We start from the raw sequence: 18,802 nt of genomic DNA on the forward strand, positions 1-18,802 counted from the left end.
ATTTGATGCATTTCTTTACCTGAAGAGTAGTGATATACTATTTTGAAGTATCTTGCTCCTCATTTGTTGGCGTCCACTTGAATGTGGTTTTGGTTTCATTATGGATTATTTAAAACTTCTGATTTCCATTGTAGTTCTAATATAATATTAACATTATAACATATATCGATCATTAGTATATGTAAAATGCAAATTTATCCATCTAGAATGAAAGAAAATAAAGCAAACACAATATATTCTTTATTTTTTTTATTAAAATCTAAAAAATAGGTTGATCTCAATTTTTATTACTTTTCTATTTATTAATCATATTAAACCCGAAAAAAAAAGTTTCTTAAATCACCAGTGCATTGCTTGAGCTTTATTTAATCTATAAAAAGTCTAAAAATGCCTAAAAAGAAGTCCAAAAAAATGTATACAGCGGAGGATAAAGCCAATTTTATTCCTCTTTAAGTTTGTTCATTTCCCAAATGACAAGAATCCATCTTTATATATATATATAAAGATGGACTCTTGTTTAGAAGTGGTCAAGTAATTTCATATTAAATAATTTATTGAATCTAGTAATTTTTATGTAAAAATTAAGATTTATACATAAAAATTTAAGATTATAACATTAATTAAATAATTTTTAATTTTTTTTTACAATAATTAATCATTCATGAGAAAAGCAAGATGATAAAACATTAAAATTTATTTATATCTCAAAAAATTTATCTTAGTCATTATTATTTTTAATTTGAAATCAAGAAAGAAACCAACCAATCATCATCATGTATATAAACACTTTATTAAACATGAAACAACTTGAATTAAATTAAAATAAGAAATTTTATAAATTAAAAAACCGAAAATCTACAAAGAAAATCTTAATACAATGTTAATAAAAAATTTAATATAAATTTAACTCTAACTTTGAACAATAATTTGACCGTTTCTCACAATGTTTTTAAATATATTTATTTAGATACATATTTATATTTATAGGTATTTATGTTATGTTTCCAAATCATTAAACATCAGTTTATTTTTTTTTATGAATTCAATTCATGAAAAAAAAATATGGGAAAGCAAATTACCATTTGATTTGTTACATAATTCCTCTTAAATTAACTTTAAGAATAATATTCCAAAAGTACTCACATCTTTCAACCTACGATCACTACACCTTTAAGACTCAGTTTTGTTTAAAAGCTAAAAACATCTATCTATGCAAGGTCAATTACAGTGTTTTCAAAGGTGAAAAGCGTCGAGGATGTAAAATGCTCGAGGCGCTCGGCGTTCGCTTAAATAAACCAATGCCATATGCTCTAGATTAAAAACAATATATGTATAATATTATATTATATCATATAAATCCAATATATATATATACACACAGACACACACACACACACCCAATTAAGATCCCATCATTAAAAAAACAAAAGATAATATAAAAAATCATAACATAGTTGTATAAAGTTATATTTTTTTACCCTTAAAATAAAATAAGATAATTTAAAGTAATAAGTTGGTAGATAGATTAAAATATAATTAAATATCATCATCATCATTCTAATCTTTAAAAATATCTTCATCCATGCTTTCTTTTTCTATACTTGTGTTGTTGTTTTTTGATTTTATTAGCGTGGCTGATGTTTCTTTTCAGTGTCCTTCCTTGATTATATATCTACTACTTTAATGATTTTTTTATTCTTTTTTAATTCTAAAAAAACACACTCCTAAGCTTTTCTTGTGGTAAACATAAATAAGGTTTCTTGTGGCAGCATCCCTTGACAACGTAGATCAATTATGAAATGTGACTTGTGCATCCAGAAATAAAAATAAAAAATATAATAAGATATTAGGTAACCATAATGTGCTCTCTTTATTTATACGAGCTCTCTTAAATAAACTGAAAACTTGAAATTCAAAATGGAAATCTTTAGATAGCATCTGAGCTTTGTTCAGGTCTATAAAATAATTCAAGGAGAGAGGAATAGGACATGATGTAGCCAAAAACTTATCACGAGGTTGACAAAGAACATGAACGTCACAGCTCCTACGAACTAACATACAAGATTCTGCATCATTGTTTTCATTTAATACTTGCCATGCATTAAAAAGAAATGACACGTAACCCTAGGGTCAAGTGGGACACTAAGACGGATTTCAAAATTAATTTATGATTATGTTGAGTATGATTTCAAATTCTATACATTTAATAATGTGATATATGTTGGTTTGATATTTATTTTATTTAAATTTGATATGAGAAATACTCTAGAATTTTTATTGGAATATTTCTAGAATTTTTTTCTCAACATTCCAATGAAAAGATTTTAATTGAAATTTTTTTTTAATATATATATTTTTCAATGTGTTTCAACAAATATGTAATAAACAATTAATATGATAGGTATATTTAAATTTTCTTTAAAAAGTCTATATTTATGTCAATTTAAATAAATGTCAGTGTCCTTGTAACAAAAAAAAAATGATTTTTGTAACAAAAACTATTTGTAAACCAAGAGCAAATTAATAAAGATGGTTAATTCAATTCATTTCCATATCCATTCTAAATAGTAAATTAAATTCAATTACGTGATTGAATGCTTTATTTTAAATATAAGAATTATAGTAGGATATCAATTCAATTCAAAATTTGCTTATGAATTGAATTTAATTCAATCAATGTTGCTAAGAGGCATTGAGGCGCTCCAAAAGAGGCAAGGCAAGGCAAGGCCACAACGCCCTTACTAGCCTCAATCAATGAATCTCAATGAAGCGCTACCTAGGCGAGCATTTCATGAAACATGCTAAGCCTCAATCAATGAATCTCTTTTCTATCCTGATCAAAGAAAGAGTAAACAATATTTAGCGTTTTATACTTGAAACATACTTGTGTACCCATATATTGTTTGAAACATACTTCTTGAGTAGATTTTATAAACTTCGACACTCCACATGTAGTTAAATCTCGTCTTGTCAAATAAAGTGATACATTCCTCACTATAAAAAACAGTAACTTTGAACATATAACAACTATAATTCTTAATTATGAAGTAACTAAAATTGTTAATTGCAATAAAATATTTTAGCCTTTACCTTAGAATTTAAGTCCGCATTTTGACATTTGGTGTCCTTTTCCGTTGGTTTAAACTTTCTAAGTGCAACCTTCACATGGATAAATATCCTTAGTTGCATTGTTACAAGACTCGCCTCGGCTGTCTGTTTACTCATGATTTAATCAAGGTTAAATTTATTAGAGAATAATACAAATTATATCTTGAAATTTTATATATTATTTTCCAACATGATAAGTAAAATAAACACCATCTTAGACTGAAAACTCAGTCGGATTTACTTATCAACTAAAACCAAACCTCTCATGAAACTAATACATAACACAAGCATCTGTCCTTGATAGTCCAAAGGCTGCCTGCAACATGGTTTATTGACCAATTTGGAATCAATATTAAATGTTACTCCTAAAAATAAGAATGGCTGACAACTCCTGCGTCCCTGACCACATCAAGTTCAACAATGGTGATACTAATGAGAGAAAACAAGAAATCCAGAAACATTACAGGTAGCTATTTAGAAGAATGATTAACAATGCATGCCTTCACTGGAGTATCTGACTGCCGTAATCAGCATTGAATTTCTCATAGCGATGGGCGTGGAGATGAGCAGATGGCCTTGTGTTCTTCAAAGCCGCCTCTATATCCTCAGGTCTGATTGGCCCAACTTTCGGCAACTCTGCAGGCTCACAACTATTCAGTTGATGTCTGATGATAAATTAATTGGGCATACAGATTTCGCATGCAAAAAAAGGGTACTCAACAGTACAGAATGTGTTCTCTTCAAAAAGGTGGTTGAAAATCTTAAGCGCTATGGAAGCAGATATGAACAATATCAAGTGGTCGAATCAACCATGGCAATATATATGTGTTAAGGAAAGAAAAGCAAAAAGGAGAAGCTGAACATTTCTTTATATACAGAATCATGGTGTCAGTTCTTTGTTCATCGCACTCTCTTTCTTCCCTGGAAAATGGTATGGATGATGTTGAAGATTCCGAAGTAATTATGGCAGATTTGAAGCTGATTTGTTAGGAGTAAAAACAGAAAGTCAGATATTTTTTTCTATAAATCAGAACCTAGCAATAATACCTATTTATGTGTAGTTAATAGCTGTTGTAATATAGATATGTAGATACTGTATATATTCAACAATTCATTATGAAATATAGTGAGAAGTCAGAATTTAACAACTCATCATATGGTATCAGAGCCTAAACTGAGACTATTTTTTTTAGCCTATCTCTCTCTACATCAGAGTCTAAATCATTCTCATCTGTCCTGACAATTCTAGTCACTTACTCTAGCAGACCTGTCCAGATCTGAAAAAAAACATGTCTGAAAACACTACAAAAGAAACTCAAATATTAGGAGAATTCCAGAGTTTACAGTCATCCTATAGACTGAATGGAAGAAACTATCTAAAGTGGTCACAGATAGTAAAAACCTTTCTCAAAGGAAAGGGAAAGATTAATCATTTGATGGACAATTCTCCTAGTCTATAAGACCCAAAGTTTACACTTTGGGATGATGAAGACTCCATGATTATGTCATGGCTATGGAACTCTATTATGCCAGAAATTTGTGGGCCTTATATGTTTCTGGTTACAGCAAAAGACATATGGGATGCAGTGAGACAGACCTACTCTAAAGTGAAGGATGCTGCGTTAATCTATGAGATTAAGATGAAGCTTTCAATGACCAAACAAGGTAATATGATGGTTATTGAATATTACAATACTATGAAAAGTTTCTGGTTGGAATTGGACTATTATCAGGATTTTAAAATGCAGTGTAGTGATGATGCTGTGATTTTAAAGATTTATGTAGAAAGAGAGAGGATCTTTGAATTTCTTGCAGGACTCAACATAGAATTTGATCAAATGCGAGTCCAACTACTTGGAAAGGAATCCCTGCCCTCACTCAATGAGGTATTTTTAGTAATAAGAGCCGAAGAAGGAAGGAGAACTGTGATGCTTGAGGTCCCAAATACTGAAGGTTCTGCTATGATGATAACTAATAGCAAAAACCTAAGTGATGCTAGCAAAAACCAAAATGATGTCATGAATGGTGCAGAAGAGGTGAAGACTGAAGGGAGAAAAATCTTCAAGGATGATCAGTTTTGTAACTATTGCAAGAAAACAGGTCATACAAAGGAGACCTGCTGGAAACTCCATGGATAACCACCAAGGATGGGGCGTAATGGAGGATACAAATGGAACCATTCAAGAGAACATGCACACTTAACAAATTCAGAAGAGGTAGCACATGAGTCCAGCACCCTAGAGGTGAGAGGATTCAACAAAGAGGAGATTGAATGCCTAAGAACCTTACTCAACACAATGGAGAAACCATCTGGATCATGCTCTCTTGCTCAAAATGATAAAATTCCAATTTCTCATGTCTTTAGTGCCTCAAACAAGAACTATTCCAGCATCTAGGTCATTGACTCAGGTGCAACAGACCATATGACTTATTCTGCAGGTGCCTTCACATCATATCAATCTGTCCTAGCAGTAAGAAAATCACAGTGGCTGATGGATCTCTAACCACAGTTGCAGGCCAAGGAACAATCCCTCTTAATCCTGTATTTACTCTTAAAAGAGTATTGCATGTTCCTAATCTTACTGCAAATCTATTGTCTATCCGAAAACTAATTAAAGACATAAATTGTCGTGTAACTTTCTTCCTTGATCACTGCATATTTCAGGACCTAGCTACGGGGAGGATGATTGGGCAAGCTAGAGTCAAGGATGGGCTGTACATGCTTGGAGTGCAAGGCAGCAATAGTAACTCCCTTTCTCTATCATTCATTTCAGTTAATTCTAATAAAACTAATGTTTGAAATCGTCGTCGTCGTTTAGGACATCTATCATTTAAGACTCTTAGGAACATGTTTCCATCTTTATTTAAAAATCTTGATGTTGAACAATTTCATTGTGAAATTTGTGAATTTGCAAAGCACCATAGAGTGTCTTTTTCTATAAGTGATTCAAGATCTGTCTCCATTTACTATAATTCACTCGGATATATGGGGTCCACATAACATTCCTAATATTTCAGGAGCAAAAGGTTTTGTAACATTTATTGATGATTGCACCCGAATGACTTGGGTTTACCTTCTTAAAAGAAAATCTCATATCCTTCCAAACTTTACAAATATGATAAGGAATCAATTTGGGGTTAGCATTAAGGGTTTTAGAACTGATAATGTTAGGGACTACTTTAATCAAATTTTATCATCATTCTTTGAAAAAAAAGGGATTATTCATCATCTTGTGTTAATACTCCCCAACAAAATGGGTTGGCAGAAAGAAAAAATAGACATCTCCTTAAGACTACTCGAGCTCTACTTTTCCAGCATCAAGTTCCAAAATATTATTGGGGAGAAGCAGTTTTAACCTCTATATATTTGATAAATCGAATACCTTCAAGAGTAGAGTTATTGGTTTTAAAAGTCCTTTAAACTATTTTTCAGAATTTTTTCCAAAGAATAATTTTTATTCTAAAATTCCCCCAAGGATTTTTAGGTGTGTCACCTATATTTGAATTCATAAACATCAATGAGACAAACTTGATGCTAGAGCTCTAAAGTGTGTTTTCATAGGATATTCTATCACACAAAAAGGTTACAAATGTTATCATCCATCTTCAAAGAGATTTCTTGTGTCAAAAGATGTAAGTTTTAATGAAAATCAGTCTTTCTTCAACAAATCTTCTCTTCTGGGGGGGGGGGGAACAACACAGAAGATAAGACTAACAATGACTTTGATATTTTTTCATTCCAAATCCCATCTAGGCAGCAATCATCTCCCATTTTACCATCCTGTGAGTCTCCAAATATTACTCTGCAGGGAGAAACTACTGCTGACAAACCTCTTCAAGTATATAGAAGAAGGATACAACGTGATTTGACTCTCTTGCAAGCCCAAGAATCCGAACTAGAGCAAGGTAATGAACTCTCATTCATCTCTACCTATTCCTGACCTTAATCAGCCAATTGCTATTAGAAAAGGAAGAAGAGAATGCACTAAGAATCCCTTATATCCTATAGCTAATTTTATGTGATTTCAAAAGTTCTCACCATCACACAAAGCCTTTCTCTCAAAAATAAACACCATATCTATTCCAAAAACCTTATATGAGGCTCTAAGAAATGAGAATTGGAAAACTGTCATGAGAGAAGAGATGAATGCACTAGAGAGGAATCAAACATGAGAAATAGTTGAGTTACCAGAAGAGAAGAAAACAGTAGGGTGTAAGTGGGTTTATGCCTTGAAATATAAAGCTGATGGCAGCCTAGAAAGGTATAAAGCCAGGCTAGTTGCAAAAGGATTTACACAAACATTTGGGATAGACTATCAAGAGACATTTGCTCCAGTTGCTAAGATGAACACCATTCGAATTCTATTTTCTTTATCTGTTAATCTTGGATGGTGTATGCAGCAATATGATGTTAAGAATGCCTTCTTACATGGAGAGTTGGAAGAAGAAGTTTATATGGATCCACCACCAGGATTCAGTCACTCCCTTCTTCCCAACCAGGTCTGCAAACTAAAAAAGGCACTTTATGGCTTAAAACAGTCTCTTAGAGCCTGGTTTGAAAGGTTCACTAAAGCTATGGTTTTTATGGGATATCGGCAAAGCCAAGGAGATCATACTTTGTTCATCAAACACTCCATTTCAGGGGGAGTTACTATTCTGATTGTTTATGTTGATGACATTATAATAACAGGTGATGACTTTGTGGAAAGAGATAAGTTGAGAAAGAGACTTTCAGCAGAATTTGAAATCAAGAAATTGGGGAAGTTGAAATACTTTCTTGGCATAGAAGTGGCACATTCAGAAAAAGGGATTTTTATCTCTCAACAGAAGTATATTCTTGACCTTTCAAAGGAAACAGGAATGGTTGACTGCAGACCTTGTGAAACACCTATTGATCTAAAGCACAGACTTGAGAATGATGAGGAAGGAGCTACAACTGACAAGGGTCAATACCAAAGGTTAGTTGGTAAGTTGATCTACTTAGCTCACACTCGTCCAGACATTGCTTATGCCGTGAGTGTGGTGAGTCAATTTATGCACAACCCAAAAGATTCACATCTCCAGGCAGTGTATAGACTCCTCAGATACTTGAAGTTTACTCCTGGAAAAGGAATTTTGTATAAAAATCATAGGAATTTGAACCTTGAATGTTATACAGATGCAGACTATGCTGGTGCATTAACAGATAAAAGATCAACATCAAGATATTGTATTCTACTAGGAGGAAATCTTGTGACATGGAGAAGCAAAAAACAAAGTGTTGTGTCAAGGTCAAGTGCAGAAGCAGAATTCAAATCAATGGCCCTTGGAATTTGTGAGTTGCTATGGATGAAGATTATTCTAAAAGATTTAAGAATCAAGTGGGATGAACCAATGAAGTTGTACTGTGACAATAAGTCTGTCATTGCAATAACACACAATCCAGTACAACATCATAGAACTAAACATATGGAAGTAGACAGACATTTCATCAAAGAAAAGTTAGAGAGTGGATTGATATGCACTCCTTATGTGCCTACCGGGGAACAACTTGCTGATATACTTACTAAAGGTGTTCAGAATCCTGTGTTCAAAAACACCTTGGACAAGCTGGGAATGAAAGATCTCTTCCATCCAACTTGAGGGGGAGTGTTGAAGATTCTGAAGTAATTATGGCAAATTTGAAGCTGATTTGTTGGGAGTAAAAATAGAAAGTCAGATATCTTTTCCTATAAATCAGAACCTAGCAATAATACCTATTTATGTGTAGTTAATAGCTGTCTTAATATAGATATGTGGATGCTGTATATATTCAACAATTCATTATGAAATAAAGTGAGAAGTCAAAATTTAACAACTCACCATTGACACTGCATAGGTTACCTAGAACTGAAAATGAAAAGGAAATTGAAAAGAAAAGAGGAGCTGACAGCATTCTTTTTCCAAAACGTTGGACTTTCCCTTTCATGGAGGAGAAATATATCTCAGTGGAATTTCACTAGGGCTCCAAACAGACTTGCCAAAGAAAAGAAAAATTAATTATTTCCATCTCACACCTTTAAAGCAGCCGTGCTTCACAATGATAGGAAATAGGGAAGGTCAGTGTCTCATAAGAAATGACACGAGTGAGCTACTTGGCAATACACACAGGGATGGAAACAGCAGAGAAAAATGATATGTTTTGGTAAGAAAAGTCATGCTCAAGAAGGGCACCGCCCTTTTATATATCCCCCCTATGGGATACAAGAACTCATAGTTATTTTAAATTTGTTAGAATTCATTTAAGCATTTTCTGAATGTCATTTAAGAAAACGCATACGAAAAATCACTTACCATCATCAGGCACTACTTCCTCTGTGTCTTCAAGGAGAGTCATTATGCGTCTCAATGGTTGCATGGCAGCCTCTTTGCATAATAGCCGAATATCTGAACCAGAAAAACCTTCTGTTCTTTCCACCATCAAATCATAAGGAAGCTTCTCCTCATCAGGCTGTGATGGCAGGAGTTCTTCAAACATGGCTGCTCTAGCTTCTGGTTCTGGAAGGGGTACAAGAATCTTAGTTTTAATTGGTCAACAGAAAACTATTTAAATGATAGACCAAACGTTGGTGACATGTTTTGTTCCTTTGTTTTCGACTAAAGATGTGCCACAGCTGAATAACAATGAGAACAAGAGGGAAAAGGTTAGAGATGAAATATCCACCAACCCTGGCATGATTTATATCAAGCCATAGCAAGCCCACACTTCAAAATAAAGTGAATTATAATTTCGTCCCTGTGTTTCTAGTGATATTGAAGTTAGTTCTAGTTGTGCGAATCATAAGCTAGTCCCTTGACCAAAGTTGGACTGCTAATTATTTTTTAAATTTATAAATTGTCCTTTTTAAATGCATTTTTTATTTTGCATGTGCTCTAGATAGATTGGAAATTTTGATTAGAAACCAAGGACATTTAAGGGAAAAAACAATTAACTTGTAATGAAAAACCAATACAAGGAGCAAGTTACAAACAAATATGAAAATACAAGGACTCAATATTGGGTTTCTTAAACCAAAGGAATTAGCAAATTATTTCAACAAAAACATACGGATCAAATAATAGTTTATTCTAAAAACTAGAAAAGATGGTGCCAATAACTCATAAGCTTCGAGATATCTCTGTTTTGTGAGGTAAAACTGCCTATATCTTTTAAACCAAGAACAGGGGCGTGGTGCAAACCTCCACCTTTAAATTGTAAGGAGCAACTCTCAACTCACAAGAGCACATACTGTCTATAGGCAGGCTTTAATTAGTGTAGTTTGCCATCCAAAAATAGTTGTAGATCTAACTCTGTTTACTATTTAGTAAGCTTAGCACTTTAGCAGAAAATATCAAAGGATACTCGCTTCTCAAGACGCCGGAGCATAGCTGCATCCAACTCCCAAGGGAGATTAGTCGCTGCCAAAACAAAAACGAGCTCGTTTGTGCGAGTCAAACCATCCATCTGCAATCTAATCAAATTGATCACTTTATGCAGAAAATCAGCAGAAACCATAAATCATTTCATTACCAAATTAAGATATAAATTGAGAGCAGAATTTGACATAACATGCAATGGAAGAAGTGAAATGCTGAATTTTCAAATGCAGCACCTGACAAAATCCATCAGGATAATGCTGGTAAATATGATTTAGAATTAAGGGAACTGATGCAAGTCATAACCACCATGAAATAACATTAACAACAACACCAGTGCCAGTGCTTGGAATGGGAGCACAAAAGGGCACAACACAGAGAATAATGCCATATTGATTAGAAACATTCATGCACAAGCACAAATATAGAGGTGTCTATGCACTCACAAGTAGGTGCATATGTGCGAACAAAACAGCATGCTTCAAGGAAACAAACATCACCTGTATGAGCAGTTCGGTCTTTAAACGCCTACTTGCTTCATGCTCACTGCGAGCTTCACCACGTTGACTGATAATAGCATCGATTTCATCAAGAAATATAGTTGATGGTGCATGGTGCCTAGCAAGCTCAAATAACACCTTTATTAACTTCTCTGAATCACCTGCAATGTGTACAAAATTTACGTTTCTGATTCACTTTCAGTATGATGACAGTGAATAGTTTGCAATTCAGGGGAAAAATAACTTATACTGAATATTTGAGATTTTCTCTACTCCCTTTCTCTCCCTCAAAGATTAGTTGCTTGATAACAAGAAAAACAAGAACTCAAAATTGGGTAGCAGTTGGCTTCACTTCAATGCGATGTAAAATTACAACTATAAAATGCAAATAGAAATATTTTGGTATTTTTTCCTGGAGAAAACCTAGGTCACAAAATAAAGACCATCCAAATAAGACAACAATTTGGCTTTCTTATCTACCACCATCATATCATGAAAGCACAGGCAGATGCAACCACCAGCTAGAAAAACTAATGTGACTTTCTCAATTCATATCTATTAAGCCTATCACCTGGATTTTCTTTTTCTGTCAATTACTTTCTGATGACATTTGTTCTAAAACCACCATACTGTTGAACATTTGTTCTAACAACACCATACAAGAGTTCGGGGAAAAAACATATACGACAGAGATTCATTAAATTCACCCAAAACCAGTTCAGAACTTATTTCATAATTCCTAAAGATGTGAAGAACAGCAATCCATGGTGCCTTCGCAAGTCTTACAACTTCATTTAGTTGATGCCTTGTCAGTACTTCACCAGAAACTGGCACTCATTCCCATTTTTAATGACAACAATAAAATCAGGATTACTAATCAATACATTTTTCCATGCCAAAGATAAAATCAGGATAACTAATCCAAAACATGGCAATGTCTAATTATCGTATAGATGACACCTGCAGGGAAATAGAGGTAGTATGCAACAGCTGAACAGTAAGACTGGATTCCATCTAGAGCTGAAGCCCAAACAAATCCATCAATTCATTGTAATGTAGCTATGGATAGAAAAGATCATCCTTTCATCACTTATAAAACCCCAAATACATAATCAGATGCTCAACCAAATGTAATTTTCACAGGTATTGCATGCAAGACAATAATAACATCCATTAATATGTTGATAATATTTATCCTCAAAGGCCTAGGAACTTATATAATCACGAGTCTACATCAAAAGAAAGTTAATCATGCTTTATTTCTCCATACAAAATACTTGATATATTTCAGATTCTAAACAACAGGATAAAAAAGTTCCCGAACATACCCCGCCACTTGCTAACCACTGAAGATGCTGAAATATTGAAAAAAGTGGTTTTGCACTCTGTAGCAACCGCCTTCGCAAGCATTGTCTAAAACATAAATATCAAAATTTATATAGCAATAAAAATATCATTAAAAAAAAAAAACCTCAAGAACCAGCAAGATATGTCAAACCATTTTCTTATTAACCTAGGATTTTTCTCTCTTGAATCATGGACCCTTCAAACATATCATTGGACAAAATACAACATTTCAATTCCAAAGACGCATTTTGACAAACAAATTTCCATAAACACATGATAGCACCTAATCAGACAACTCACACAAGAGAGAAGAGTTCATAAGAGAGGCTGAATGGAGGTTGCGGGTGGGGGGCGAGGAGCGCCATTGCAGCATTGTCATGTAAAAGTACATGCAATGGAAATCCAAACTGTTCTTCTCATGAATGACCTCGACTCATCATATGGGGCACTTTGCATCCAGTCAATGGGAGTTGTACATACTATTGCCTATTATACTTCCTTTTACATGAATAATGATCCCCAAATTCCTTTCCTAGATTCTTTATATGCCCTAAAAAGATTTCCTTTACCATATGCCAGCTTTCATCCAAATTTCAATATACCATGTCATTCAGGAAAATGACAGCATAGGACACGGTCTTTCCAAATTACGGTTTACAACAGAAAATAAATGAAAAAGTTTTCTGTTGCATCTAAATCATTATGGTTTACAACCCATACATTTAATATGGAAAAAAAGAAGGAAAAAACCTATGAAAGTAATCCAAGTTTCAATATAACTAACTGTTCAACATCCTCATATGAAAAAACTCAACCCCACACCCCAACACACGCACAAATAAAAACCAGAAAGAAAACTATATGCGCATCTCTAAAAATATTTTAACAAGAGAAAGAGAAGACAAGAATTCTATAAAGGGAATGGAATATATTTTTAAATGAAATACAAGATCAAATAGCACTATAAACAATAAATACAAAGTTCACAAACCTTTCCTGTCCCTGGAGGGCCAAAAAGAAGAATGCCTTTCCATGGAGACAGAAGACCAGTGAAGTATCTGTTAAAGGAGAGGGCAGGTTAACTGTGAGATGTAAACTTCAAAGACCTAAATCAGATAGTGGTAAAGCACATTAATAGAATGTTAACAAATACACATTTCTGCAATGGAAGTCTACCAAACAGGAAAACACATTAAATCAGATACATAAGCACTATTAGAGGTTGCCCACAAAATTCCTTAAATCTGAAGAGCATCAAATCATACTTCTATGGCATGCTAAAGAAGAGTTTAAGTTTCATACAATATTAGCTAGCTAGTCTTAAATTTGAAGTAAATTTAGCAATAGCTCAGACATTGGTAATTATCAAATATCACCCTTTGAAAACAGAGACAGACAAGAAAATTCTCAAGGCATGTGCCATATAAGAAGGGTGGAATTTTGAAATTTCTTCCCGCTGTATAACGGGAATCGACAAATTCATCACAGAAGAAGGCTGGCTTAAGATAAATTTGTGTGTTACTCTAATGAAGTGAACAAAAGTTTTCATTAGCATGACCTACTTGGGATATTTTATCGGCATTACTACTGCTTCTTTCAGTAAACGTTTTGCATTCTCCAGCCCCTTAATGCTTTCCCACTTAACATCTGGACTCCCGCGAATGATGTCCCTGTACAAAATAAAACAAAATGTATGGTCTAAACATTCAGAGTATTGAAGTCAAAATGTAAAATCATGGACACCCAGGCAATACAAACATAACATGTACCAACTATCTAATGCAACACTTGCAACAGAATCAATTACCTGCATAAACTCTCGGCCAATGCACGTGTTTCAGCAGAATCAAAAGCAGGAAGCAAAGACTTCTTCCTGGAAATGAAAAACAAAAAATCAGTGAATTCTCGAGGCAAAAGGCAGTTAGCTAGTTCTTGCAAACATTAAAGTAACAATGATTTTATCCAGTCCAACATTAATTGCAGAGCTTAAAGGTCAAATAAGATAACTTTAAGAAAATTAAAACTTCAATGCTAATTCATTTAGTTCTAACATGAGTGTGTTAAATGGAAACATTTCGGAAAAATAATTGCACAGCCACATTACCAACATATCATATCTTTAACATGCAAAGGCATAAGATCTGTTATTCTTTCCCAAGAATCATCAAGCACCATAAATAAATAAATAATTGAAAACCCTATCACTTCACTTACGGTCTTTCATTAACTCCATTAGACAAAACTCCGTTCGAATGTGTTGTTGAGTTCCAATGCTGAAATCACATTACAACAAATTTATTGATGACATATTGCAAAAAATAGCTTAAAAAATCTAAAAATAAAAGGCAATACTTGGTTTCTGTACTGCTCATAAATGGCCATATCTGAAGAATTATTGACATGACCATTTCCATTCGATGCTACTACTGTTGTTTGACCGTTTTGCTGCGACTCCGATGCTGCTTCTGCTGCTGCTGCTGCTGCTGCTGCTGGCTTTTTTCTCCCAAATTTACCATCGTAAAATGTTTTAAAATCCTACATTCACATTAGTAACTTAAAATTTTTAACAACTTTGAAATTAACATTGATCTGATTATATTCTTAAGTGATGATGATGATGATGATGATGAAGGCGGAGTGGAGTGGCACCTGAAAAGACCAGCGAGTGACAGAAGGTTCATCGGCCATTACTTACTGATTGAGAAACACCAGATATGGAGATCTAGAGACAGAGAGATCTGTCTAGCAGAAATAAAATAAATAAATAAAAAATCTTCTCTCGTTTCTCAGCCTCTGCTGTTGAAGTAGTAACATTTACAAGATTATTCTTTAATTTTTTTTATTTTTATTTTTTGGAAATCTCCCAACTTAACCCATCTCATTTTATTTACAATTTAATTCAATTGGATTTACTAAACAAAATTTGATCAATATAGGAAAAACTTGACAAAGCTTTCTTTTTGTTTTCTTTTTTCTTTTTTCATAGGACCTTGTTTTGAGACAAATTCCAAAGCTAATCTAGATGTTTTCTTCTTTTTTAAAAAATTTTTTTAATAAAAGAACTTTATCTTTTGGAATCCAAAGGTTTCGTGAAAATTTATAGAGAAATATGATGAAAAATATAATTTACAGCTAATTATTATACATATATTATAAAAAAATAGTGTTTCTTATAATTGTAATTTCTTTTTTTTTTTACTGAAACAAGTATTCTAGTGGTGGCAAATATGTAATTTTATTATAAAAATGATTTGCTTAGATTTTTTTCCTTTTTTATCTTATAATTGATATATATATATATATATATAACTTTATATTTGGCCTATTTAATACTTTTTTAATTTTTTTCTTTTTCTACTTTATCTTTTTTTAAAAAAAATTATTATTTATAATGTTTACACTTAAAATATTTATAACCCTACACATACTCTATTTATAATATTTGTTTTGTTCTTATTTTTATTTTTTTTATATAATTTGTTTCTATACAATTATTTGCCTTTGAATCCTTTTCATGCAGCAAATTAATTATTTTTGGTTTATTTGGGGTATTCTCAACTTTTCCATAAATTCATGAGCAATAAAATATCCAAAAAAAACCATAAAAAAAACTAATGTTGTTAATATTGTAAAACCCCAACAAAAAAATTTAAAAAAGAAAAAAAAAACTATAAAAACGGGATACTAACATCATAGTAAGTGAGCATGCATGTAGGTATAAATATGTGATAGATGAATTTAACCCCCACGCTTGAAAAATAATTTAAAAGGAAAAGAAAATGGAAAATGTACATAGTGGAAAATTTTAAGGGCTAGATTGTACTTGAAAAGGTAAAGAATGAGGTGGAATTTGAGGAAGGGATAAAGTATATATAATACAAGAAGAATTGAAATATATAAATAGAAAAAAAATGAAAAAAAAAAAAAGAAATAGAAAAGAGGAGAAGCCTCCATTTTACTCTATGGCCGCATGCTTGCAGTAAGAAAGGAGAGAGTAACAAAAAAAAAAAACCAACAAAACTTACAAGCACTGTTACTAAAGATTAGATTAAGTTACTAAAGATTAGATTAAGTTATTAAAACAAGGTAACAGAAGAAACAAAATCAAGGGATTCCTCCATTAGATGTGACGGGTCAGAGGAGAAGGTTGGAGAGGAGAGAAAAACCCATCTTTGATTTTGTGATAGTTAAGCGAATTGAGAATTGTGTTGCATGAGTAGTTAGAGTTTATGCAATATAGGAATTGAAATGTATAAATTGCTATGAAGTTGTTTGAGATGTTAACATTTCTAGAAAATTAACAAATAAAAATAAAAATATTAATAAAATATTTTCCGTCAGTAGATAAAGAACTTCTACATTGCTATATCCTTTAGTAAATATCGACAAAAGCATTCCACCATTATATCTTTTGGTCAACACTTATAAAAAATTTTTATCGGTATTTATTGAGGGAATTGAATTGAAAAAAAATTAATAAAGAAATTTAAAAAAGTTCAATGACATGTAATTTTTATCAAAAGCTTTACCAACAAAATTAACCCGACAGTAAAATTCATTCGTGGATATCTCGATGGAAATAATCCTTTAATATATACTGACAAAATTATAAACAATATTATAATAAGATTTAAAAAGACAAATCGTATAGTGACATAACACGTTTTACTAACAAAATGATTGATAAACTTATTCTATCAAGAAATCCATCAATAATATTTAATTTATAACTTGTCAATTGATTTTCTTCCCCTCTTTCTCATTTCCATCTTGCTCCTTATGCTTCTTCTTCTTCTTTTTTGTCTATAACCAACAATAAAAACAACCACCCCTCTTCCTCCAATCTTAATACAACTCAACCTTCTATAATTAAATCATTCAAAGGTTAACCTAATTTGACTTAATAAATTTAACAGGTGCAAAGAATCTTGTTGGAAATGAATGCTATATAGACAATGCCATAATTCGTCACTAGTAAAGTCATTAATATGATTTGGTTTTCGCTTTTTTCTTTCAATAGTTATTGTCATATCTCAATTTTGTAACACAAAATTTTTCATGTTTGTATAAAAAATATTTTTCTTTAAAAAGTTTAAAAAATAAAAAATATATATTTCTGAGGTTATAAACAAACATGTATTTAATTATGTATTTAATTTATATCTAGTTAGAACACTATAAAACATATAATTTGAGGACTTGTTGAAGAAAATAAATTAAGACCGCGGCATGATTGCACACATTAGAAGTTAGAGAATCAACGTGGAGAGGGTTTCAAGGTTTAGGACTCCAATTTTATATTCATTGAGAGCTAAATTGAAGAGAAATATTAAATATTGTGGTGAAATTACAAAAATTATAAGATTAGAGACCAAATTGAAAGGGATATGAACTTGGACTGCCATAATTAATGCAATTAGGAACTTAATTAAAGAGACATCAAAGTTTAGGTATTAATTCAGGTCAAAACTATAAGAATTAAAGGTCCAGACACTAAATTGAATGAGCATTAAAGTTCTAAGGGCTTAATTGGTTTAATCAGGGATGAAATTAAGATAATTAAAAATTGAAATGGTCAATATCAGACTTAATGACAATGTTCCAAGAGTTCAATGACGAAATTGGAAAAAGAACAATTAGGCAAAGCCCTCGTTTTTCCTCTTCGTAACGACGTGTCGTCTAACATCATGGAAACGACTAGTCATTCATTAATGCCAGACATGAATGACATGCCGTCCAATATATCAATTTTAGAAGTTAAACCAAGTGATCTGTTGTCTAGCCATTATTTACTTTCTTCATCCTAAAAAATAAAACTGGTCAACCTCAATATCCTCCTACGAAAACACACAATACTCGTCCCCAATCAACGATCACGATCACCACATACAATCCTACATCTCATATCTTCTTTCTTTGCCCCCAAGACTTCACACAGACATAATAAAACACCACACCCAACATGCCAACCTTGCAAACAAAGTACTAAAAACAAATGTGTGTACCTTTTTTCGCCAGCATGTCGAGGGGATAAGGGCAGGTAAAAGGTTCAATTAATGCTTGAAATATCCTCTCCAACATCAACGCTCCTACTCTTGCAAAACTGCACACCCAAAAAGGCTTTTACTGGCTTATAAAAATCCTCGCCAAAACCCATGAGAGAGAGCCTTCGGAACTCAGTAACCATTAGAGCCACCACATAAACATTGACGAACATAACCATCCTCTTATCTTAAACCCTAACCTGCAAAGCTAAGCTTCCCTCGAAAGCCTCCTCAAAACCTCTCTAAAGACAATATAGAAGAGAAGCATTAGCTAACACTGGACATCCATTGGACAAAATGAGAGCTATGTTTACAACACTATAAGCAACGAGTCATTTACAAACACTGGTCTTTTATGATCCTCTCTATTTTCAACCTTTCACGAAAAAAAAAATCTAGACATCCTCAACGAGGAGACATCAGGTTGAG

At 32.7% G+C, this 18,802-nt stretch overlaps 1 protein-coding gene across 1 annotated transcript; it reads right to left on the reverse strand.

Moving 5' to 3' along the window:
- Positions 1-3,327: 3,327 nt before the first annotated feature.
- Positions 3,328-15,139, reverse strand: CCP1 (P-loop containing nucleoside triphosphate hydrolases superfamily protein). The gene is made up of 11 exons (XM_011037155.1): positions 14,979-15,139; positions 14,682-14,864; positions 14,544-14,602; positions 14,137-14,202; positions 13,892-13,999; positions 13,321-13,387; positions 12,311-12,395; positions 10,983-11,143; positions 10,469-10,570; positions 9,421-9,643; positions 3,328-3,744 (listed from the first exon to the last, which is right to left on the reverse strand). The coding sequence occupies exons 1-11, from the start codon at positions 15,015-15,017 to the stop codon at positions 3,611-3,613; spliced, it is 1,227 nt and encodes a 408-aa protein (XP_011035457.1). The 5' UTR covers positions 15,018-15,139; the 3' UTR covers positions 3,328-3,610.
- Between the last annotated feature and the right edge of the window lie 3,663 nt (positions 15,140-18,802).

Source organism: Populus euphratica, unplaced genomic scaffold (genome assembly GCF_000495115.2).
Source record: "Populus euphratica unplaced genomic scaffold, PopEup_1.0 scaffold110.1, whole genome shotgun sequence".
NCBI classification, from domain to species: Eukaryota; Viridiplantae; Streptophyta; class Magnoliopsida; order Malpighiales; family Salicaceae; genus Populus; species Populus euphratica.

Bases quoted from the DNA above. Each gene is read 5' to 3' on its own strand.
- CCP1 (XM_011037155.1), bottom strand. From the start codon at position 15,017: ATGGCCGATGAACCTTCTGTCACTCGCTGGTCTTTTCAG. The intron at 12,396-13,320 runs GTTTGTGAACTT...TTTATGTTTTAG, and splicing joins GCCCTCCAGGGACAGGAAAG to ACAATGCTTGCGAAGGCGGT. The intron at 9,644-10,468 runs GTATCCTTTGAT...ATTAAAACTAAG, and splicing joins TCCGGCGTCTTGAGAAGCGA to ATTCTTGTACCCCTTCCAGA.